The 25312-nt window shown below is 32.2% G+C and overlaps 1 protein-coding gene across 2 annotated transcripts in view; it reads right to left on the bottom strand.

Moving 5' to 3' along the window:
- The window catches only part of BAZ1A (bromodomain adjacent to zinc finger domain 1A), an 81693-nt gene that overhangs the window by 19386 nt on the left and 36995 nt on the right, over positions 1–25312 (bottom strand). The window contains exons 5-17 of one of the 2 annotated variants that reach the window (XM_016152071.2): positions 24615–24716; positions 22796–22883; positions 20114–20248; positions 18964–19063; positions 18082–18248; positions 16323–16418; positions 15454–15592; positions 14031–14177; positions 10244–10339; positions 9890–10114; positions 8787–8952; positions 8418–8531; positions 1394–1518 (exon numbers count right to left, since the gene is read on the bottom strand). In XM_016152071.2, coding sequence (XP_016007557.2) covers positions 1394–1518; positions 8418–8531; positions 8787–8952; positions 9890–10114; positions 10244–10339; positions 14031–14177; positions 15454–15592; positions 16323–16418; positions 18082–18248; positions 18964–19063; positions 20114–20248; positions 22796–22883; positions 24615–24716 — 1700 coding nt within the window. The remainder of the gene's footprint in view (positions 1–1393; positions 1519–8417; positions 8532–8786; positions 8953–9889; positions 10115–10243; positions 10340–14030; positions 14178–15453; positions 15593–16322; positions 16419–18081; positions 18249–18963; positions 19064–20113; positions 20249–22795; positions 22884–24614; positions 24717–25312) is intronic. The other variant, XM_016152072.2, reaches the window with a different exon arrangement.

The raw sequence follows: 25312 nt of genomic DNA, 5'->3' as shown, positions 1-25312 counted from the left end.
TTCTTTAAAACTGGCAGAATTCACTTATAAAGTTATCTAGGATTGATCTGTTCTTTGTATGAAGATTTTTAATACTAATTCAAGATCTTTAATGATTTGGAAACATTCACATTTTAAATTTTTTCATAAATCCATTTTTATAATTATATTTTCTAGGATTTTGCTCATTTTGCCTCCATTTTCAAATTGATTGCCATAAAATTGTATACACTGTCTCTCTGTCCTTAAATTTCTACTCTATCTGTAGTTACATTACTTTCCTTTTTAGTCCTAATTTTATTGTGACATACCCCCCAAATCAATTTCAACAAAAGTTTATCCAGTTTGTCTTTTTCAAAAAACCCCCAAATTTTGGCTTTGTTGTTCTTCTCTATTGTAGTTTTATTTTCTAATAATTTCTACTCATATCTATTGTTTCCTTGTATTTAGGGGTGATTATTCTATTTTCTATCTCTAACTTCTTGAATAAATGCCTAGCTTAAATTGCCTTTTTTCATTCTTAATATATGATAAAGCTATAAATTTTCCTCTAAGTAGAAAGACTATATCCAACAAGTGCTAATATGCAGTTTGATTCATTTTAAATATTTCCTAGTTTCCATTATGGTTTCTCTTTCGAACCACTGCTTGGAAGTATGTTTTAAAACTCTGGTCATATAAGGTTTATTTGTTTTGGATTTCTAAATCGATTGCATTGTAATGAGAGAATATAGCCTCCATGATACAGATTTTCTGTCTACTTACTTATAATAACCATTTAGAATATAATGTAGAAAAAATTACCATCCGAATTACAGTAACAGAATAAACTTAAGAATATCCTTCAATAGTAATCAAAGGAGGATGGTTAAAGATCCTCGGAAGGAATCTGTATCAATGCCTTTCAAAAAATGTACTTCCTTTGATCTAGAAATTTATGAAATTAATTTGACACCATTACAAGCATTTACTGATCTTTATGTCTCCAGTATCTAGGAGCCATTCAGTGAATATTGAATGAGTATGTATAGAATAAAAATTTCTATTTGGTCGAATATAATGTAGTAAAGAGTATAATGTACAAAAACTCAACAAAGCTTGCTAACCAAAAGTAGAAGTTATGAGAAACTGACCTATTAAAGAGGTAGAAATATTGTCTTTCTCTCTAAAGTATAAATGACATGTAAATAAAGACTAATCATAAATATATTACTTAACTTCATAATACCATTTCATAGGAAAATGGTCACCATTTAAAAAACTTAACACAGGTATAAGTTGGGCATTTAAAATACAAACACACCTTAGAATCACAAATGAAAGCAATCTAATACATATTTCAGAATAACTGAATTAATAAAGAATCTTATCAATTTAAAATAAGCGAGCACTCCTTAGGAAATTTCTGTATTACCCCTTCTGCCTCTTTTATGTGATCCTGGGTCATCTTCATCTTCAGTGAGCATATCTTGATCTAGTTCCTTTTGTTCTATTTCTTTGCTCTCAGTGCTAGTATCAAAATCTTCCCTTTCTTCCTCCCTTTAAAAACAAAAGATTATATTCATTAATGAATATAAGACTCCAATCATGAAATACTTATTGCCTGCCAATGAAGTGTCAGGCATTATGCTTAGGAAGTATTGAACAAGAATGACAGAGTTTATAGTCTTGCAGAGAACACGGATAATTACATAAACCATTATAAAATTAAAATATGTAACAAGTACTAAAAAAGGAGAAGTTCAAGGTGCTATGGAAGCATTTCAAGGAGATCCAGATCCAGTCTCAGGGATCAAGAAAGGGATGTTTGAAGAAGTGACAGTTTAAACTGCGAGACTAGAGACTGGGAAAGGGTGAGGTGACAGAAGAAAGCTTCATTTCCGACAGAGGTGATAATATGTGCAAAAGCAGTGAGCTGAAGGGCAAAGGACAGAGCTTCTAATTTTGAGAAAAATGTAGAAGAAAAAGAAGTAATCCAAGACATGGATGAGAAAAAGGCAGTGTTAGATGATAAGGGGCTTATACAGCATTACTCAAAAAGCAATGTAAAAAAGGATCTGGGAGAGAAAGTAGACGAGGGGAGACCAGTAAAGAGGCCACTATAATGGTCTATGTAGCTGGGTGGGAGGTGATAGTGGCTCAGAGTAGAAAGGAAATAAACAGATAAATAGTGGAAGAGAGAAGTAGACAAATTTCAGATATAGTAGGCAGAATGAACACAATATGGATGTTTCATCTAATTCGTTTTATTGTCCAAATTAAAACTAAAATTGTATAAAACTTGAAATAAATTCTACGTTCTACACAGAAAGTAAGGTTTGCAAACTCATGTATTCAGGAGCCAGAGAGATAAAGTAAATGAGTGAGACTAGATGAATACAAAAAACATATGAAGTAGTGGGATTTATAACATGCTTGCTTCATTAAAAAACAGATATCAGGAGGAAAAAGATTTCTAACTATGTGAAATGATGAATATAAACAAAATTTATTGTGGTAATCATGTTGCAATATATGCATATCATTTTGTTGTACACTTTAGTAAAATGTTGTATGTCAATTACATCTCAATATGACTGGAAAAATTTTACAAAATGTAAAAAAATTGAGATATAATTTACATATCATAAAAGTCACCATTTTATATTATTTTTTTATTTTTAGTTTCAATTGAATTTAACTTTTTTTAAGTTTATTGGGGTAACATTGGTTAATACAATCAAAGAATTTTCAGGTGTATATTATAATTTGACATCTATATATTCTATTGTGTGATTACCACCCAGAGTTCAGTTTCCTTCAGCTACCATTTATTTGATCCCTTTTACCTACTTCACCCTCCTCCAACCCCACTATACTTGACCTCCTTTACCCTGTCTACCTTCCCCCTCCTCCCCCACCCCTTACCCTCTGGTAACCACTAGTCCATTGTCCATGTCCTGAGTCTCTGTTTGTCCTGTTCGTTTGTTGCTTTTAGGTTTATATCCCACATGTAAGTGATATCATGTGATTTTCAATGTTTTCAGTCTGGCTTATTTTGCTTAGCATGATTATCGTGAGGTCCATCCAGGTTGTCGCAAATGGCAGTATTTCATCTCTTCTTATGGCTGAATAATATTCCATCGTAGATATATACCACAGCTTCCTTAGCCAATCATCTATTGTAGGACACTCTGGTTGCTTCCATGTCTTGGTCACTGTGAATAATGTTGCTATCAACATCGGTGTGCAAATATCTTTTCAGATACGGGTTTTCAAGTCTTTGGGGTAAATACCCAGTAGAGGGATTACTGGATCATATGGTAGATCAATTCTTAGTTTTTTGAGGAACCTCCACACTGTTTTCCATAATGGCTGTACCAATTTGCAGTCCCACCAGCAGTGTATGAGGGTTCTTTTTTCTCCACATCCTCTCCAACATGTGTTATTATTTGTTGTTGATTACAGCCATTCTAACAGGTGTGAGATGGCATCTCATTGTGGTTTTGATTTGCATTTCCCTAATAGCCAATGATGTTGAGCATCTTTCCATAAATTTGATGGCCTTTTATATGCCTGCAGAGGAGAAGTGTCTGTTCAGTCCTCTGCCCATTGTTCGATTGGATCGTTTTGTTGTTGTTGTTATTGAGTCACATGAGTTCTTTGTATATTTTGGATGTTAGGCTCTTATTGGAGGCGTTGCTTGCAAATATATTTTCCCATTAGAATGGCTGTCTCTTTACCTTGCTGACGATTTCTTTTGCTGAGCAGCAGCTTTTTAGTGTGATGTAGTCCCATTCATTTATTTTCGTTTTTCCTTCCCTTGCTTTTGAGGTCAAATTCATAAAATCCTCTTTAAGGCCAAGGTCCTTGAGTTTAGTACCTATGTTTTCTTCTATGCATTTTATTGATTCCAGTCTTATATTCAGGTCCTGAATCCATTTTGAGTTAATTTTGGTGTATGGTGATAGACAACAGTCTAGTTTCATTCTTTTGCATGTGGCCTTCCAATTTTCCCAGCATCATTTATTGAAGAGGCTTTCCTTTCTCCACTGTATGTTTTTGGCTTTTTTGTTGAAAATTGTTTACCCATATAAATATGGGTTTACTTCTGGACTCTTGATTCTGTTCCACTGGGTCAATGTGTCTGTTTTGCTGCCAATACCATGCCGTTTTGATTACTGACCTTTGTAGTATAATTTGAAGTCGGGCAGAGTGATGCCTCTAGCATCATTCTTTTTTTCTCAGGATGGCTTTGGCAATTTGGGGGTCTTTCGTGCTTCCATACAAATCTGATTTTTTTTGTACTATTTCTTTAAAAAATGCCGATGGAATTATGATGAGGATTATATTAAATCTGTATAATGCTTTAGGTAATAAGGTCATTTTAACTATGTTGAGTCTTCCAATCTAAGAACACGGAATATCTTTCCATTTCTTTGTTATCTTCTTTTAATACAGTCTTGTAGTTTTCATAATATAAGTCCTTCGCATGTGTAGTTAAATTTATTCTAGGTATTTTATTTTGTTGTAATTGCAAAAGGAATTATTTTTTCCACTTCTTTTTCTGATGACTCATTATTAGAGTATAAGAATGCTATGGATTTTTGATTTTTGTATCCAGATACTTTACTGTATTTGCTTATTGTTTCTAGTGTTCTTGTGGAGTCTTTAGGGTTTTCTATATAGAGAATCATGTCATCCACAAATAGTGACAGTTGGACTTCTTCATTTACTATTTGGATGCCTTTTATATCTTTCTCTTGTCTGACTGCACTTGCTAGGGCCTCCAATGTTATACTGAATAACAGTGGTGATAGTGGACAGCCTTGCCTTGCTCCTGATCTTAAGAGGGAAGGTTTTTAGTTTTTCACCATTAAGTATAATGTTGGCTGAGGGTCTGTCAGATATAACCTTTATTACGTTAAGATACTTTCCTTCTATACAGATTTTATTAAGTGTATTGATCGTAAATGGATACTGTATCTTGTCAAAGGTTTTTTTTCTGCATCTGTTGATATGATTCTTATTTTTTAATGTTTATGTGGCATATCACTTTTTACTATGTTGCTGTATTGTTTGCTAGTAACTTATTTAGGATTTTTGTATCTGTGTTCATGAGAGATATTGGTCTGTAGTTTTATTTATTTGTGTGTTATCCATACCAGGTTTTGGTATCAGAGTAATATTGGCCTCATAAAATGAGTTGAGAAGTATTGCCTCCTCTTCGATTTTTTGGAAGTATTTGAGAACAAGTATTAAATCTTCTTTGAATATTTGGCAGAGTTCAGTGGTGAAACTATCTGGTCATGAACTTTTACTTTTTGGTAGGTTTTTGATGATTTTTCATAATACTCTTGCATGATCCTTTGTATTTCTGCGATGTCAGTTGTAATTTCTCTTCTTTCATCCCTGATTTTGTTTATTTGTGTCCTTTCTCTTTTTTCTCTAGCGAGTCTAGCCAGGGTTTTTTTCAATTTTAACCTTCTCAAAGAACCGGCTCCTTGTTGTATTTATTTTTTCCATTTTTTTCCATTTCATTTATTTTTGTTCTAATTTTGACAATTTCTTTCCTTCTGCTGACTTTAGGCCTCATTTGTTCTTCCTTTTCTAGTTTTTTAAGGTTGTTTATTTGGGCTCACTCTTGTTTTTAGAGATAGGCTTGTAATGATGTGAATTTTCCTCTTATGACCACTTTTGCCATGTCCCAAAAGTTTTGATATGTTGTACTATCATTACCATTCATTTCTTTTTATTTTTCTTTTTATTTCTTCCCTGACCCAGTTATTCTTCAGCAGCATATTGTTTAATCTCCATGTTTTTGTGGTCCTTCCTGATTTCTTTTTGCAGTTGATCTCTGGTTTCAAATATTATGATCAGAGAATATGGTTGGTATGATTTCAATTCTCATATTTGTTGAGGCTATTTCTGTGTCCCAGTATGCGGTCGATTCTTGAGAATGTTCCATGTGCATTAGAGAAGAATGTATAAGCAGCTGTTTTGGAATGGAAGGCTCTGTATATGTCGATTATGTCCAGTTGGTCTAATGTGTCATTTAAGGATGTTATTTCCTTATTGATTTTCTGTTTGAATGATCTGTCCATATCCGACAGTGGGGTATTTAGGTCCCTCCAGCGATAGTGTTTTGGTCTGTTTCTCCCTTTAGTTCTGTTAGTAATTGTTTTACATATTTTGGGGCTCCCTGATTGGGAGCACAGATATTAATAAGTGTTATGTTTTCTTGGTGCATGATTTCCTTTATCATTATTAAGTGTCCCTCTGTATCTTTCTTTACCTTTTTTATAAAAGTCACCATTTTAAAGTGTGCCATTTGGTGTTTTTTTGTTTGTGTGTGTGTTTTTTTTTTTTAGTATATTCACAATGTTGTACAATTATTACCCCTATTTAATTCCAGTAAATTTTCATCACCCCTAAAGAAAAACACCATAGAAGTCACTTTCCATTTTCTCTTTGCCACTGCCACTAGTAAGCACTCATCTGCTTTCTGCTATGGATTTGCCTATGTCTGGACTCTTCATATAAATGGAATCATATAATACACGACCTTCTGGGACTAGCTTCTTCCACTCAGCATAATGTTTTCAAAGTTTAACCACACTGTAGCATGTAACAGGAGTTCTGTTCCTTTTAATTGCTGAATAACATTCTGTTGTATGGATATACTACAGAAGGGATATATTGTTTTGTTTATCCATTCATCAACTGATGGACATCTGAGCTGTTACCATGTATTGGCTATTAAGAATAATGCTATGTAATATATTTAAGAAAAAATATTAGTATAAAAGCCTGTGTTACTGGAACTTTGGTCTGTAACTTCAAATTTTGTTTTTAACATGAATTAAGAAACTAATGTATTTTTAAAAAATTATTAGTTTATCTATGTGGGCACGCAATGTATAAAGACGTAATTTTGTGACATCAACCAAGAGGGGTGGTTATGGAGCTGTAAAGAACAGAGTTTTTGTATTTCTTTGTTTTTGTTCTTGTTTGTTATTTTATAAAAGAACAGAGTTTTTGTATGTTATTTTTTTTTGTTTTGTTTTTGACTTTTTTATAAGTTAAGCTGATATAAATTCAAATTAGTATTTTTAAAAAAGGATATTGCTATGAACTTTCATGTACACGTTTTTGGGTGACCATTATGTTCTTAATTCAGTATATGACTAGAAGTAGAATTGCTGGGTCATATGGTTTAGCTGTCTGAGGAACTGCCCTAACTTGTCCAAAGCAGCTGCATTATTGTACATCTCCACCCATCACTGTATGAGAGTTCCAGTTTTTTCCACATTCTTACCAACACTTCTTATTTTTCTCAACTGGATTATAGCCATCCTAGTGAGTGTGAAGTAATATCTCATTGTGATTTTGATGTGCACTTTCCTCATGACTGATATTGAGCATCTTTTCTTGTGCTTTTTATATAATATCTTCTTTAGAGAAATGCCTATTAAAATCATCTCCCCATTTTTTAATTGGCTTGTCCTTTTATTGTTGAGTTGTATGAATTCTTTATGTATTCTGGATATTAAACCATTATCGGATACAAGATTTGCAAATATTTTTTCTAATTCACTGGGTTGTCTTTATTTTCTTGACGGTGTTCTTTGCAGCACAAGTTTTTAATTTTGATGAAGTGCAATTATCTTTTTTCTTTGGTTGCTTATGCTTTAGGGGTCATATCTATTAACTTTCTTGAGGAATCCAAATTCAATTCTTAAAGTATTATTGATGGCCATATGAAATATGGTTAATCTAAGTTTGTGACCTATGGTCTTAGGACTTAAAGGGTATTATTACATAAGTTGATACACTAATTTTAAAAGTCAATACACTAATTTTGGAATACTGAGATTTTTAGAACATTCCTTTGCAGATTTTGTAAAAAAAAAAAAAAAATTATTTCTGCTAAATTTGAATATGGTTTGCCATCTTATATGGAAAAATTCCCACTTGTCTTCCGAGTTGATATTCATTTCAAATATTTTGAAATGCAATAAAATACTTAGGGAGACACTAAAGTATGTAAGGTGCTTTCATCCTTTATCTAAACTTCCAATTTCATCCCTATTCCTCGACAAGCTCTGTAAAACACAGTGTACAACTGCAATGATGTTGGTGGTGGAGGGGGAAGATACTACTATTAATGCTAAATATATATTATTTGTTAAAAACAGATTATTAAGAATTTTCTGAAAAATTATCATTAATTCTGTGAGATAATGAGTTCTAGATTTCCTGGAAGTATTTTTTAAATACAGTACATGCATACTTGAGGACTGACTATCTATATGTAAATTTCATATAAGCTCATTAACAACTATTATGTACCTATAAAAAACTAGTTTTCTAAAAAGTTTTTAAAGTATTTTAGAGCTTAAAGTGCTAATTTTTATTCTCTATGGAAAGCCAGAAGAACAGCGTCTTTCAAATCATACCCAATAGATATATCTGCAGCTGAATTTCTTTGCTCATCTTCCTTTAGTTTTTCTTGTTTCTCTTTCATCTTTTGTTCTTGCTCTTTAAGTTTTTCTTCCTTCCTTTTACGAATTCTGAAAGTTAAAATGAAATATTATAGTCTATTTGATGCTTTTAACCTTTGGTATCTTGCCTTTAATCATTAAATTATGGAAAGTGCTCCAAATGTTATAACAAAATCCTAATGTAAAGTTATTCATTCAGAACCTTAGTAAAGCCACCAAACACCACTATGAGCCAATGTCATATTATAGCCCAATGTGAAATATAGTTTTAGATGTGAAGAAATAAACAGCTTTCATTAGCACAACTGGCTAATAATTTCTTACCTAGCAGCTGCTTCTTCCCTCTCTTTTCGATGTTGTTCTGCTTTCAACTCCCGGAACTCTTGTTTTGCTTGTCGTAATATATCAACATAATCTTCAATAAAATCCCTAGTAGAAACTAGGGTCAGTAGTTTTCCACAGAGAGCATGAAGTATCTTCATTTTTTCTCCTGTCAAAAATTGGTAATAACTTTTGTATTATCAATGACAAGAAACTGTGTTTGAAAAATTTTAATTTGTGGCTCAATGTAAAAATGTTTGCTAAGAATAGGGGAAAGTCTCTTAAGATCAAACATGCCAATGGCATGTCTTCAGAAAAAAACAACTTTGAGTCCAATTTAACAGTATGTGACATAAAGGCATTTCAAATACTAACAGCTACCTTATATATATACATGAAAAATTTTCTAACTACAAAGAATTATTTTTCAAGTTTTCATTTCAAGGCTCACATATGAGGTTCAAATCAAAACTAAATTGTAACCACACAAATTTTTTAAAAATTGCAATAGGCAAATTGCTATTCTGAAGACTACGCAAAAACACTACCATAAATTATAAAAACCATATGATTGTTAGAAATAAAGGTACTCTACTTCTATGATGTTCTTAAACATAACAAATTAAATTCTATATTTGTATGTTATAATTTTTTATTTAAAATTTTTTAATTTTAACTTTAACTTTATTTTAACTTTATATACTGTTTCTCATACCTCAAATATGTGTTCAAGGAAATGTTAGAATTTAGCAGCTACAGTTTAAACTTCTGATATACTAATTAATAAAAATGAAAGCTCGCTAATTTTCACTTAACCTTTTAAAACTTAGATTCAGTAGACTAACCACAAATTTTTAAAACAGAAAATTCAAATGAAAAAGAGGAGAATATCATAAATAATTAAAGCTAATATGAACAACAACAGTAGTTTCAATTTAGGTCACGATTGGTATTCCAACACTTTTTTAAAGATCATTTTCTCTCTTTCTCTTTTAAAACTGTTTATCATCTAAAATTTCTCATTGGCCACCTCGTTTTCTGTGTTTAAGAAGCTTTAGAGGGTAGAAAGTGGTCAGGCTATACAAATTCCAATGTGCAAAGTTTACCTGGTGTCAAATCATATACTGAAGTGCTTGACAATTTCTTCACGAGACTGGGATTGCTTAAACGAAGCTCCATACAGGCATCATCTGTAGCATCAAATCCCCCTCGTTTTTGATATCTGTACTTTGCATTTGCTGATGTTACATCAGCACCTGAAGCTAAGATGTGTAGTCTGAGGATTTCAGAAAGAGTGCAGCTATCAAGATCCAAGCTTTTCAAACTGCAGCCTACAGTTGTTAAAAAATGAAAGTAGTCATTTAGAATATAAACAATAAATTCTCAGCAATGTAAAATTTACCTTTATAAAATTAAAAATAAAAATCCAATTAAAAAAAAAAAATAAAGCCCACACATACCCTGGTGCAACTGCGGCCATGCAGCTGCCAAAGATGCAACTGCAGACAGTGCAGATTTTGTGGGGTCTGCATCTTCATCCAAAGCCTCTGTTAAATCTTTAAGGAAATAAATACTTTATTCTAGTGCAAATCAAGCTTGAATATTTGGGAACAATGTCCTTTTAAAATGATGAAAGAAACAGCAACAGCTTAACATTCAAGAACCTCAAAAGAACCAACACCAGGTACAACAAGCATCATTCACATTCTGCCTAGTCTCCACCTAAAACTATAAATCCTAGACATGCACTACACACTAATATTTTCTCTACTTAACAAGAAGACAATTTCCAAGTTACCAACAAAATGCACATACACATTCCAAAAAATAGTAAAACGCACTTTAGAATGAAAAACAAATCTCCTTGCTCAATGTAACTTTAGAAAAGTCTACTTTGAAAATCAGAATCCACTTGAAGATATCCAATCTTTTATAAATATTTTAACATTGAATCATAGCAATGCTGTAATCATCACAAAACCAGCACAGAAAAAAGCTAAAAGAACTTAAAGACAGCACTGCTGCCACTTAACCATTGATTTATCCTCTTCATTTAAATTGTTTTTATTTTGAAAACTCTCCAATCCAAGAAACAATAGGAAGATTTTCCTCTACTCTTCTAAGTAAATTGCTTTAGCTTTGAAAATAGTGCTTAGCTTACAAATAGGACTAAAGAGCAAATCTATAAGCACAAGTATATTTAAAGCATTAGTATACATAATTATTTCTAATTATAATACATAGATAAAAAATTAAAGTGTCAACTATGAAAAAATTTAAGCTTACAAAAAACCCTTCTATTATATCATAGTACAGTAAACACAGCTTCAGACTGAGTTAGGTAATGTATATTCTAGTCTTAGCTCTGCCAGTTCCTAGTTCCTAGTTATTTAGCCTTTAGACACGTCACTTAATCAGCCTCATTTTTCTTGAAAAGGTGACCCTAGATCAGTGATTTTCAAATTCTTCAAATATTTCTTAGAAGCACCATATAAAAGAGATAAAAGATGCCGTTGTTAAAGTGGGGTACAGAGATAACAATCCTGCCCATTCATCTTTCCAACTCTCATGTAGTGGCACCGAGGAGTCCCTGTGCAACTTATAACAGGGCTCTACAGATTATAGTTTGAAAAATCACTGGGTGAGACTGATTCTGTGGTTCATTAACCTTCTACTACATGATTCCCTTCCCCAAGTTCACAAACTCTCAAAATGAACCTTAGAGAACAGAACTGCTGTCCTTTACTAAATGAAAAAGGCAGCTCTGGGATTTTGTCTGATTACAAACATTGACAACTTCAGGGCACATAAAGCATAAATAATACCACAAAAGAGAAATTAGCTGATTAAATTGTACATATATGTAGAAGTTATTCCTACCAGGCCATGAATCTAGTCCAAAGAAAGACATTACGTTCTTCCTCACCAGGGAAATATTAGACCTAAAACTCTCTCAATTTTCATTTTACATATAAAGTCAAACAAACTCTAAAATTAACGATAGTCCTAGTTGCAGAGCTGTAAAAGTGTACTGGCTCTCTTCCTTTGCAGCAATCACCATGTTCAACCTACTTTTTCCATAGTAAGTTATAATTTTCTAGGACAAAGGCTATGAAGGACTTAGGAAATGGACGACCAACAAAATGACAGTTTACTTTTGTGTTAAACTAACATGTTAAAATATGTATTCTTTAACTCAATTATCTACCAAATGGTACTCTCCAGAAACTGTAAATATCACTCTAGCATTTGCTTAGAGACAGTCACGTGGGTATATTATGCCAAGAGAATATATAGTTGAAGTGTATATATTAGGACTATCTGAAAGAAACATTTATCATCATAGTAATCTAGAATTAGGTACATAAAATTCCAACACTAAACAATATCTCAACGAATACACTAAATTATTTTATATAAGGAGGATGTTCTTGTTCCCATATTTTGAAGGGCTTTGAAATTTATGATATAAGACTAAACGGAGAAAGAGATATTTTTAGTATAAGATTTTAGAAATTGCTGGTCAAAATTTCCAAGAGTTGATAAAAAACATGGAGACCAAAGACCCAAGAAATTAGATCTTCTTGAAGACACATTTCTACAGGCAATGCTAGGGAAATAAATATTCAAATTTTCAACTTATTGGCCACATTATGAGGCAATGTAGTATAGTCACTATGTGGCTCAAGACTGGACTGCTTCAGTTTGTATCCCATCACTTTCTCATTCACCATGTATCTCTGGGCAAGTTAAACTCCTTAAGTCTAAGTTTCTCTACATGTAAAAGGCAGAAAATAATTATATCTACCTCACAAAGGTGATATAAGCACGAAACAATGCATATATAGTGTCTTATACCACTTATTAGCTATGTGATCTTTAGTAAATAACCTCATTGAACTTCAGTTTTCTCATCACTAAGATAAATTCATACTATTCCCTTCTGTACAATTTCTCCCTTTCTAGAAATAGCAGGAAACACCCTACTTATAATAAGACCAGCTAAAAAGGAAGTAAGAGAATATCCAGTCCCATATAACTATTCAATTGCTTACAGGAAGACTGTAGAAAAGCTTTCTTGTTACTCAGATGGGAGAACATATGGAAAATACCTGGGGAAACAATGTTGGGCCCTTACTGAAACTAAAATAACCATGTAAAATGTAGCCAATAATAACCGGGAAGTGAGAGAAAGGTAAAAACGTAAAAAAATTCCAAAGTGTGTTTTTTCCCCTTCTCTAATATTTATATACATATTTTTAAAAAGAGCACTAAAACCTTTATTTAATGGCAATAATTAGAGGTAGATCTTATATTGATAGACAGTCCTATATAAGAATAGAACTATAAAAATTATAGATGGAACAAATCGTGAATTGATAATATGATGACAATACAAACACCAATAGGCACATTTATTTTTCCTTTACACTAGCTGATTTTCAAACACAATTGTCTTGTTACCCCACTTTTTGCCATCGGGACTTCGAAAACTACAATACTCATCTGCTCCAAATCCTGAATTAAATACAATTTTATATCTTGTATTAGGATCAGAACCTGGTCACTAACCCTGTAATATTATTGGTCACTAAGGCAACGTAATGGCTACAGTAATATTTGCTACACTGTTTTAGATAATCCCATCTTTAGCACTAGTACTATCATCCTAGATAATCTTTAGATGTTTTATAAGTGGATTTACCCTTCTATCTTCCCTTTAGTAAAATCTCATTCAATTGACCTAGTTATCTGAGATGACAACTGGTACCATACTGTTAAAATGGTCTTGATGGGGGGCCTATGTGATTAACATTGAAGCTAGAAAATATATTTTGCTTGAACTCAGACTGTAAAATCAAAATGGAACCAACATTGGATGCATACTCATCATAATCTTGTTATTGGTGGGACCAGGCATACAGGAAAATGAGCTCAAATTTCCTAAGGCCAACAATACTATCTGAATGGAGGAATGTCCCACCTTTTTGTGCCAAGATTCTGTTATCAAGATATCTCCCAACAGTTATTTCTTATTGTGAATTTTTATGCATTGGAAACAGGATACATTAAATCAAAGTTTTTATAAAACAACTGATAATATGTTGTTAGTATATGGCTCAAGAATCAGGTAACTTGAACAATTACATTTTATAACTGTAAAAACCAAGTTAATTTTAAAATAACCTTCCAAAATGAGTTGTACTATAAAGTTAGTATCGATCAGTAATAATACTGAATTCTGACCTTTGGTGTCAGCATCAGTTATTTGCTCTTTGGCTACTTCTTCTTCTTCTTCAGCTATCGCCTGGAAGATGGCAGTCAGGAAGAAAAAAAGCAATTCACATAGTGGGCCTTCACTGTCATTTCCTACAAGAGCTTCCTCTAACACTTCTGTGAATAAAATGTTTAAAATTAAAGTTCTGTTCATGTACTAAAAAAACTTCAATGGAATAATAAACATTTTAATCAACAATAGCTTGTGTAACTATTTTCTTAAGTGCCCATTTATCAAAGTAGAGCCAACTATTATCCAAGGCAAAACCAAAAAAAACCAATTTATAATGATTAAATCCCAATAAAACCATAAGCCCAAATCGCCACATTTAAGAAGGCTAAATTAGCTTCAGTAGATCAATACAATATTTCAACTAAGTTTAAATTTAAGGTGTGAATTAAGGCATATATTAAAAATTATAATTTTATTCTAATTTGAATAATGACGCAATGATTTGTTATTGTCCCACTGTTCTTAAGAGCTATGTGGCACATTACTGTTTACCAAATAGTGCATAGGAGAGGTATGCATCAGCATTAGGTGTAATCCTAATATTGTGTCCAAGTCATAAATGTTTCTTATCCAATTCATCTTACCTAAACTAGCACTGTTTAGACCTTCTTGATCTGTAAGGCACAGTGATTCATACCTCACCTAGCTTATAAAGAGAAATTAAGGGAATGTGAAAGCTCTCCTGAAGAATTCATTATTATTAAAATAGGAGTGGCATTACAATTCTGTCTTTGACAGTCTTGTCTTGGATCTTACAAAAATTATTTTACTATTTGACAGCTAAAAATCCAAAATGGGATCCAAAGCCCTCCTCATACTAATTTAACTCTTAAAAATGATGTTTATACAAAGCAAAAGTATGTTCAGTAGAAAGGCAAAACAGAATCACAAATTATAGGTAGCAACAACTTGTCTTCAAATATGGCTAACATCAATTCCTTCCCTTCCTACTTACCTACCATGTCATCGTCAAGAGTCAGAATCTATTCTTTCACCCCTTTGAATCACGGCAGGCCTGACCAATGGGATGTGGCAGAAATAAGGCCTGCCAGTTCCAGGCCTAGTCTTTAAGAAGGCTGGAAGTTTCTGTGTCCTATCTCTTGGAGTCCTAAGCTGCCTCATAAGAAGGGTAGGCCACTCTGAGGGAGTGGGATGCCGTGAGGAGGAGCGTGGTGTACCAGGCATGTGTGTGAAGAAGCCATCTTGAACATCTAGCCAGGTAAGCCTTCAGATGACTCTAGTTCTAATCACTGTCTGACAGTAACCACATGAGAGACCCCAAGAGACAATAAGAGAGCTAGGTTCAGTGATTCCATAGACTTTAAGAGAGAATAATTTGTTCTTTTAAGCCACTAATTTTAACATAGCAATAGTACTTGCCTAGGGTTACTCCTTCAGGAAATTCATCTTGAAGATCAAAAAGTTCACCAAATGCATTAAGAAACTCCAAAACCATCAGAGCGTCACCAAAGATTTCAGGAGGTAGTCTAGTTTTCACTGGAGTTGGCTCTGGAAGTTCCTGCAAGATTACATAGTTTATGTAACTACTTGAACTAGGTATAGGAAATTATAAAAAGCAGATATGATATACTCTTTACCTAATAAGAATTATTTCATGTAGACTAGTGGTTCTCAACCCTGGATGTTTATCATAATCACCTTTAGAACTTTAAAAATGATAGATTTCCTGGCCTTATTCCAATTTTACTAAATCAGTCTCTAGGGTCTTTTTCCTTTATTAAACTAAAAACATAACCTTAGGCTGGAGTGTATTTCTCACTACATTTCCTAGTTAAGAGGGTTTTTTACCTTAGATTCTGAGGTCAAGGCATTAGCTGTGTTGATGTTATCATTAATGTGGGATCTCCTTAGGATATGGAACAGAATTAATCTACCATCTACTGACTTACAAATGGTTCCTTAGAGACTGAAGTGAATGAGTTTGGTTGGGATACTTCGATCATTTCTGGAGGTGGGAAGAATCTTAATCTAGCAATCAAGCTAAATGCATGCTTGGCCCAGTGATTACTGGATTATTAAGGATCATACAATTGAGCAATTATTTCTATAGAATAAAAGTCATTATTAAAGCTTATTATAAAATACTAATAATGCTTCCTTGGAACTCTAAATATAGCATTTGCTTAAATATGAAGAGGCTACTATTCAAAAGAAAGATTTCATCAGTAAAGCCACACAGGGCATACAGAACATGGATGTATGCAAAACATCACTCAACATGCTTATACCTTAAGATCATCACATTCCATATCTTCTCTAGGTTTACTCCACTGTTTTAAGTATTCCATATATTTTCGCTTTTCTTCACGTAATTTCTCTCTTTCCTAAAACAAAAGGTTAATAAAAGTTCTTATAAAAAATTGATAAAGCAGCATCAGCATCGCCTGAGAATGTGTAAAAAATACAAATACTTGGGACCTACCACAGACCTACTGAAATAGGAACTCTGGGGTTGGGATTCATTTAAATCTGACTGACGGTAAAGGGAAACACAGAGGGAGAAGTAAATAAAAGCAATATTAGAATACTACTGGTAAACTCTTTCTTTTTAATCCAGACCATTTCTCTTGCTCATTGGTCTTTTGAAACTCTTATTTCTTGGTTCTTGTATCTGAAACTACAAAATAAGTACTGATCCTAAAAAGTATCTAATAAAGTAGAATATAAATAAAATATTTTATTACAATTATTTTCCAATAAATGTTTTATATGTTATTATACTTTTCCTTTGAAATTGAGGAACACCAAAGGTAAAAAGACGTGCACTTACCAAATTTTCAACATAAAATGACTAGATGGTTACGGAACTAACTAACTGTGCTTTAAGCAGTCTGCTGCAATAAGTCATCCCTCCGTGGCAACATAATTCTTATAGGATGTAATAAGATGGGTATTCACATTCACTGTTGCTAATAGTGTAAATAAGCACAACATGTTTGGAAACAAATACTTACCTATGTGAATAGAAAGTGTTTTGAATGTTCTTATCTTTTGACCTATTATTCTACTTCTATAAATTTATCTAGGGACATAATCCAAAAACGGGAAGACTTTTAATTCACAAAATTGAACAGAGTTATTATTTATGAGCAAAAATTTATAAAGCACTTACCTACATCTATTCAATTAACTATTATGCAGTCACTAAAAATTTCACCTTAGTTTATTTAAAAACATGAAAAATGTTTATAATAATGTTAAACAAAAAAAGTACACAAATTATAAATGCTGGATCTCTTTTAAGACCAAGAATAAAGATTAGAAATTAATCAAAATGTTAATACTATCTCTAAATGTTACTATTTAGATTACAAGGTTTTTTGTGTTTTTTTTTTTCTACCTTTTCTAGAATGAACATATATTAGATACCTCAACCTCTATCCCAATGGTCTATTTTAAATGATTCAAAAAACGTTAGGCAATTTAAGTGAGCAAATTGTATATCATCATCATTTAAGGCTACTTGTGAAAATCCCAGGAAACCAATGATGACTGTCTTTGGAAAAAGCCAGCTATAGAATTCTCTAAGGAATATCTAGAGCTAAAGATTATAATAAAGATTTGCTGAACTATCCTATTATCACAGATACCTTATTCTTCAAAGTAAATAAGAACACTGTAATAATTCTTGTTAGTCATAGATTTTAGTTTTTTATTTGCATTTTTCTAACCATGTATTTTATGTATAATACCTTTCCTATACTTGGAAGTCTAAATGAAGAAAATCAACTTTAGAATTGCACTTTAGAAGAGGATTTGAGGTGTAAAGGTATGCATATATATGTTGAACCTTAAATTATTCATTAAATTTTCCGAAGCAAAAGGGAAATAAACCAATACTATTTATCAGTACTCTATGCACAACTATATGTGAATGTAAATGTGAATGAAAGTGGTCAAAGCACTTGAACATTAACCATGAATTTAAATATGCAAAGCGCTATTTACTACACGTAGAGAGCATAGCTAATACACTTGAATGAATACCTTTTCTCTTTCTACTTTAAGCCTTTCTTTTTCTTCTTTCTTCTTCAGTCTCTCTTCTTCAACAATTTTCTTCAATTCTTCCTTCTTTTTCTCTTTATCTTCCTTTTCTTTTTTCTTTGCTTCTAGGGCATCTGCTTTTTCTCTTTTTAATTTAGCTTTTTCAAAAGCTGTGGAAAAGGTTAAACTTAGAACTGTACACAGACAGAAAACAACACATTTTTTAGTGTAACAAAAGAATCCTAAAGTGATTTAAGGTTGAATGAGATCGGTAGAGACTGATAGGGGTGGTAAATTTCTAGAGGGAGCCAGCAGGTGTTTAAAATGGGAAAAGCAAGTTGGCTCAATTTAAGACATTGCACTGGGACATTTACCTGCCTTTGAAAACCCTGCTATTCAAAGTGTGGTCCTAAGACCAGCAGCAAGGTTATCTATATCATCACACCTTGTTAGAAATGCAGAATCTCTTCTCCTATTCAGACCTACTAATTTAGAAATCTATATTTTAATTAGGTTGCCAAATGATTCACATGCAAAGTTAAGTTTGGGAAGCTATGTTCATAAGGCTGTGTGAGGCAAATGAAATGGCCCAAAATAGTTTGTAAGCCCTAGGAATTCCAACTTATGTTTAATCAAGCCTAAGGTCAGTTTAACAGGAGATATGCTATACCTTGAAATATTGTTCGAAGAGATAAGCAGAGGTCTCATTTAGCATAAGAATCAATAGATACACGTGCGCGCGCGCGCGCGCACACACACACACACACACACACACACACACACACTCCCTCCCTCCCTCCCTCCCTCTTTCCCTCCCTCCCAACTCAGACACAGAAATATTCTTTCCTGTACCAAAACAGTTTTGGAGAAAACGTTAAAACTCACCCAGTGACTTCATTTCTTCTTGTTTCAAAAGTTTGTCCCTTTCTTTAGTAGCTTTGCTCCTATGACTTGCAATAGTCTGTTTATTAGCAATAATTTCCTCCTAAAAAAACAACAACTTTTACAAACTGATAGCCTGCCTTATTCTAACAGTAAGAGTAAAAACCAAAAAATTAAAAATCCTTCATCAATTATGCTTTCTTTTTCTTTATATCAAAATGAGGTTTCATTCTAAAGCATAACTGAACTTTTAAAAAAAGATATTTATTGAGGTAACATTGGTTAATAACATTGCATAAACTTCAGGAGTACAGCATTATAATTTGGTATCTGTATACTTTATTGTGTGTTCACCACCCAAAGTCTAGTTTCCTTCTGTTACCATATATTTGACCCTTTACCCAATTTGCCCTTCTCCCATTCCCTTCCCCTCTTGTAACCACCATTCTGTTGTCTGTATCTATGAGTTTATCTTTGTTTGTTTTGTTTGTCTGTTATTTTTTATTTGATGTCTCTCAATTTGTCCTTCTTAACATCTAACTTATAATCAAACTTTAATTAACTCTAGTCATAGTAACAATTCAGAATATGAATTAAATCTACAGCTCTACAAATTAGTACAAAAACCTCCCATAAAAATGGGTAACATATAGAGAGAGACTTAAAAATATGCATTAGAAACCAAATAAAACTCCTGAGGTACCTTTTAAACTAGATGGTGTAGACATTAAATATATAAGAGGTAGAGAAAAGACCAGTCAGAATATCCTTGTGGCCAATGTTAAACCATGTCACAAGTTTATTTTTATTTTATTGTCTCTAACATGCTTAATGTGATCTTTTTCTCATATTTTAAATACCATTATTTATTCCTATATTTCATCCTGATTTATATTTTACTAATGGCTTATATGCTTGCTTCCACTGTGGTATGAAATTCCCCTGGCATGAGAGCCATGTTTAATTCACACTTGAAACTTCTATAAGCCTCACTGCTGAGCAGTTATCACCATATAGTACATGTATTTTTTTTGTGTGTGAAGGAATGTGTTCTTTCCTACAGGCTATGGAGGTGGGGGAGCCAAACACTGTTCTTGATTTTGAATAGTTATTAAAGCGCTCACAAGGTAGTTTTCACCTATTCTTTACCTACCTGACTAATAGATCCTCGTTTGGGAGGTCTCCCTCTTCTTCTGTTAGAAGGATTGAAGATAAAGGTAGGTGGATCATCAGGGAAGAAATAAGAAAAATCTTGTTCTGCTATTTTATATGTTGAAAGAGATGATGCCTTCATAAAAAAAGACAAGGTACAATAATAACACATTAGTAAAGCATATATAGATATTCTCTAACATGTCATAAGATTGCTGTTAAAAACATTAGATTTTCTTGCATTACTGTGTGATAATATACATTTTACTTAGTCTACTTGAGCCTTCTAAAAACCATATAATTAATCAGCTCTACCAGAAGGAAAACTAGAATTCAAAAATTACTTCACCGTAAAATACTCGAGTGTTTTAACAGTTTCTTGAATTCTAAACTATTCAAAATTAAGTTTGTACGATATTTTTTGTTTGCTTTGCTTTTCTCTAATTTTGTATGAGATTTCCTATGTAAACAAATAATCCATAGATTTAACATTAAAACCCAGCGTAGTATTAACCGATAAAATTTTTCTTACCCATATCCGAACTACTGAACATTTAGATTTTTCACCCCGCTTTGGGGTGATAACTTAAATATTTTTATGTATCAAATTTTAAAGTTGGTCTGGATAAAAGAAGAAATGTCGAAAAATTCCTATACAGTTTCAACTCAGAATTTTTCAGAGAAATCAACCTCATTTTTATTGGTGTGGTTCTAGAATAACTGCTAAATTCAGAATAACTGCTGTATTCAGAACTTGTTCATCTTTTATTATCCATGTTCACTCAACTCTAGTTTTTTTATTTTTGATTAGCACTTCTGAAGATTTTTTTGGGTCTAATGGTCAGGATCATCATTCTTTCTCTCAAAGAAAACATGTGCCATTTACAGAAATATCTTCAGGAAATATCTAAGAAAATGATACATAATTTTAAATTATTAACAAAATAGGACTACTTCTACTGGGAATTCAATTTTCTGTATATTTTCATTTTTAGTAGAACATAGTTTTTAACATTTAAAATTCAATCACTTCTGGCCATCATAATAAATCAAGAATCTATTAAGATTTTACATAAATTCCATTAAGATGGTCATCTACTATCCTACATAACCCCTTAATATAGAGAATTGCCCTTTTAAGCATGAATATAAAGAACATGAGTGGCTTCTTCTCAAATATACACACTCAAAAAAGGTCAAAATAGGCTTTAATAAATTCATTGTCAAGTTTCCTTATTTACACAACATACAATACATAATATAAATATCCACATCTTTGTGTACTTGGAGGTACTCCTAACAATAGACTACACTCACTACATTGGGCATGAAACTGTTTTTTTTTTTTTTTTTTTTTTTTGCGGGGGCAAGGGGTGCCCATGTGCTTGCTCCAGATGTCCACTAAAGATCTTTCATTATACTTTAAGAAAAAAATGTTTTCTGTCACCTTAATTTTCATTTATTTATTAAATAAAGTTGAACTTCTTTTCATGTTTATTGATTATTTTCCTTGGTGAGTAACTGCTGATGTCCTTCACCACTTTTTCCTAACTGGGTTTTTGTTCACTAGTATAAGAGATATTTGTGAATTAGAGGAAATTGGCCAAGTGGCTATTTATGATACACATATACAACTTTTCATACATATATTCATTAACTACCAAGTGCCATTCACCACAAGTATCGAAATCATTAACTTTTTGTAAACATCATTTTACATGGTTATCTAATATTCAATTTGTCTATAGATAAAACATAATTTAAGCATTCTCTTCTTATCGAGACAAATAAATATGTTTGCATTTAAAAAAATTATTTCAGATGATTCTATTTATGTTTTCAAATTTTTATATTTCATCCACTGTGAATTTTGATCAAGTCTAGTTGTCTATATTTCTATTTGGGTGCTTAAGTTTTTCTAATTGACCTGAACTTCTCATTATATTCACTGGAAGTATTTTTTCCTCCAGCACTTGCCCTTGAAGCTTATAACATTTGAAACCTAAATTTCTTTTCCTTTGATATAACATTTGCATATATTGAAATGCACCAATCTTAAGCATACAATGGCTGATTTCTGACATGCATTAATCTCTCTAACCCATTCTATTGCTTTTTTACTTAGATGTAGCATTTCTCCCAATGTGAGTTAAATATTTATTTTTAAAAATTAGTTTTACCTTTTAACTTTTTACTTAATGTAGAATGTGAGTGGTCTAAACTTGACTTTTCCCCCTCTTAATGGTTATGAAAAAAATATAATCTATCTGCTTAGTATTAGTCTCTGATGTTCTTTTTATTGTACATATTGCTCTCCTATCTCGTAGGACCTATTGTAGCATTGTTCTTTGTACCTATTTTTGTGAGCCAGAACCCCACTATTAGAAAATTGTAGTTGCCCCATCCCCACAACTTTGGTTTTTTCAAGTTTTCCATCTATTCTCAGCCGATTGACCCTTTTTACAAGGAGAAAAAGTGGTAGTACCTGCACCACCTAGCAATTCTAGAAATTGTGAAAACAGTATTTAATACAATAAATAAAGAAAATTACTAAAAATTGGCTCTCAATAAAGAGTAATTTTCAACCAACTTCGAAATAACATTTCTGCAATGTTACAACTTGATACCAATACCCAACTCTTTTTTTCTTCTTTCTAACAAATAATTTCATTGTTCTAATTACCTTAATTTTAATGACTCCATCTTGTGGTTCACAGTGTTGCTTCAGAAAAAGCTTTAGTTTGTCACGAGAAAGTAGGTGTTTTCTCCGGCTAAAGGGGAAAAAGGAGGAGAAAAAATAAAGTACTAGTATCAAAGAGTTCAATCCAAACTACGTAATCTCTGTAAATTCATAACCTCAATTTCAAGCCTCGGAAAAGAACATTTCATTTTCTAATAGTATTTATATAGAAGTAACAAGAATCTTCATACGAAAGTGTATATGTAGAATGTTATAAGACCTACATCTACGAGTGAATAAACAATATAGGAGTTTTTAAGTAATGGCCCTCCCAAAAATGTATATTCTTTTCCTAGACTATAGAAAGGACTACACGAAAGGATTCTAGTTTACTCCTATGTCCCAGCACCATATAGCAGCTGACAAAAAGGTAATTATCTCTTGACTACTGAATATTCTAGCCCTTGAGAATTGTATTGTCTTATATGGCCTCTGTTAGCCCCATGTGGTTTTTTAATAAATAAAATTAAAAGTTCAGTTCCTATTACTAGCCACATTTCAAGTGATCAATAGCCATAGTAGCCACTGAACAGCACACATATAATATTTCCATCACTGCAGAAAGTTCTACCTGTCAATGCTATTCTATCATATCAAGTCTTGCTTACAGGAATAGTACTACCTTTTGATGCTACCAAAGAGCTGTAAGTCATTTAAGTCTTCTATTATCGAGTATAGCTTTCATATCTTATAATTCTTTGGCTCACCGATTAGTAAAAAAAATGAGCTAAGACTATAACCAAGATCTAGCAGAATTATATTTAAGTTAAAGTGTAAGTCAAAAAGTAGAAAATAAAAAATATTAAATAGGGAATTACATTATATATCTTAAGCTAAAAGCAAAAAAAAAAAAAAGACAAAACTCAACTATGAATAAGGGAAATATCGGTAGTCTCAACTGTGCTATTCATTAGCCCATAAACTGAACAAATTCAAAACTTTGAGTAATCTGTGAATATTATTCTGGGAATACTATTTTTCAATATATAATAAAATGTAGAATGTTCCAGAGATCTTAATGACGCGCCCCCAAAAAACTACACACACATCTATATAGTTACAGAAAGTAATATATTCAAATCAGTAATATATGCAATACTTATATTATCACTTTTCTTTGGATATATGAGTATATATGGGGCAACAGGATGAGAGAATAAGTAAAAATATTTTCCATCAAACTAAATGCAAGATTGGCTTGCATTTCCTATGTGGCAAGTTGTTAGCAGATAATGTCAACTTTCTTTCAAATAACTAAGAGCCTAACCTCAACAGGGTACAATAGGGCTTTTCCTAAAATATATCTATGTAACCTAGAGCCTGTTCTTTGAAATAGTAACTACTCACTGCCCTCTCTCTTTTGATTAGGCCTTGAAGGGAATATTCATTTTTTTATTATTTAACTTTCTTAAGGAATGATAAGAGATGTTTGTGTCTAATAAAATATTACAAATGTGACATATCTGTAAGCACCATTAGATTTCTCAGCTTTGAAAACTGAATTCTCTCATGAGAAGTACTTCATAAATAGGATCCTTCTTAATTTCTTAGATGTGAAGACTATTAGGGGTTAGTTGCTAGTCTAAACAAAGGGTTCATGGAGCCCATTACGATTCGCTTTATCAGTCTATGATCATATAAACATATATTTATTTTAAAAAGGAAAGCAATCACTTGCAACACTACCCATGTGTTCTACGTCAAATCTTCTTAATCCACGATAATTACACTACTTTAAACCAGCAAAGGCACTGAGTTTTACCTGATTTGTGTTGCTTTAACAATAGCACACTCATACAATTCTTTTTTAGTGGGTTGCACCTTGTACTTGAATAATAAGGGATCAACTGCATCTCTTTTTTTCCTAAAAAGAGCAAAGACATAAATCAATTAATAATTTTTTTTGGAAACATGAGATTTTAAATGGAAATCTAGTTTCTAAGAACATACTACAACAGTATGTAATACATTTTTATTTTAACTAGGATTTTATAAGTTACTGATATCTCTTACCATTCTTTTAGCCAAAATAGTACAAAGCATTATTTTATGTTATGTCAGTACTTTTAATTACTCATTTGATAAATTTTTCTTGGGTGAAGAAATTAACAAGAGATGAATAAGCACAGAGTACCCAGTTTAGGTTACATAAATCTGTAAACAAATAAATAGCTTTTGGATTTGCCTTTAAAATTTCTTCTTAATAGCTGTGTAACCCAAGAGCAAAAGTGGAGATAATATAGTTTACCCTGTTTTAAGAATTCTCAAAGAGGCTACACATTTAATCCCTGCTCTCACAAACTTTTCATTTTTTCTTTCCTTTTAGGATGCATTCATTCATTCATTCTGTTATGAAGTTCAACATGTTACAACATGGATGTACCTTGAAAAATTATATAACTGAAATGAGCCAGACACAAAAAGATATTGTATGATTCCACTTATATGAAATATCTAGAA

Source organism: Rousettus aegyptiacus, unplaced genomic scaffold (assembly GCF_014176215.1).
Source record: "Rousettus aegyptiacus isolate mRouAeg1 unplaced genomic scaffold, mRouAeg1.p scaffold_m13_p_3, whole genome shotgun sequence".
NCBI classification, from domain to species: Eukaryota; Metazoa; Chordata; class Mammalia; order Chiroptera; family Pteropodidae; genus Rousettus; species Rousettus aegyptiacus.
Note: the sequence above shows the minus strand (reverse complement) of the source record. Positions and strands in the feature narration are given on the sequence as shown.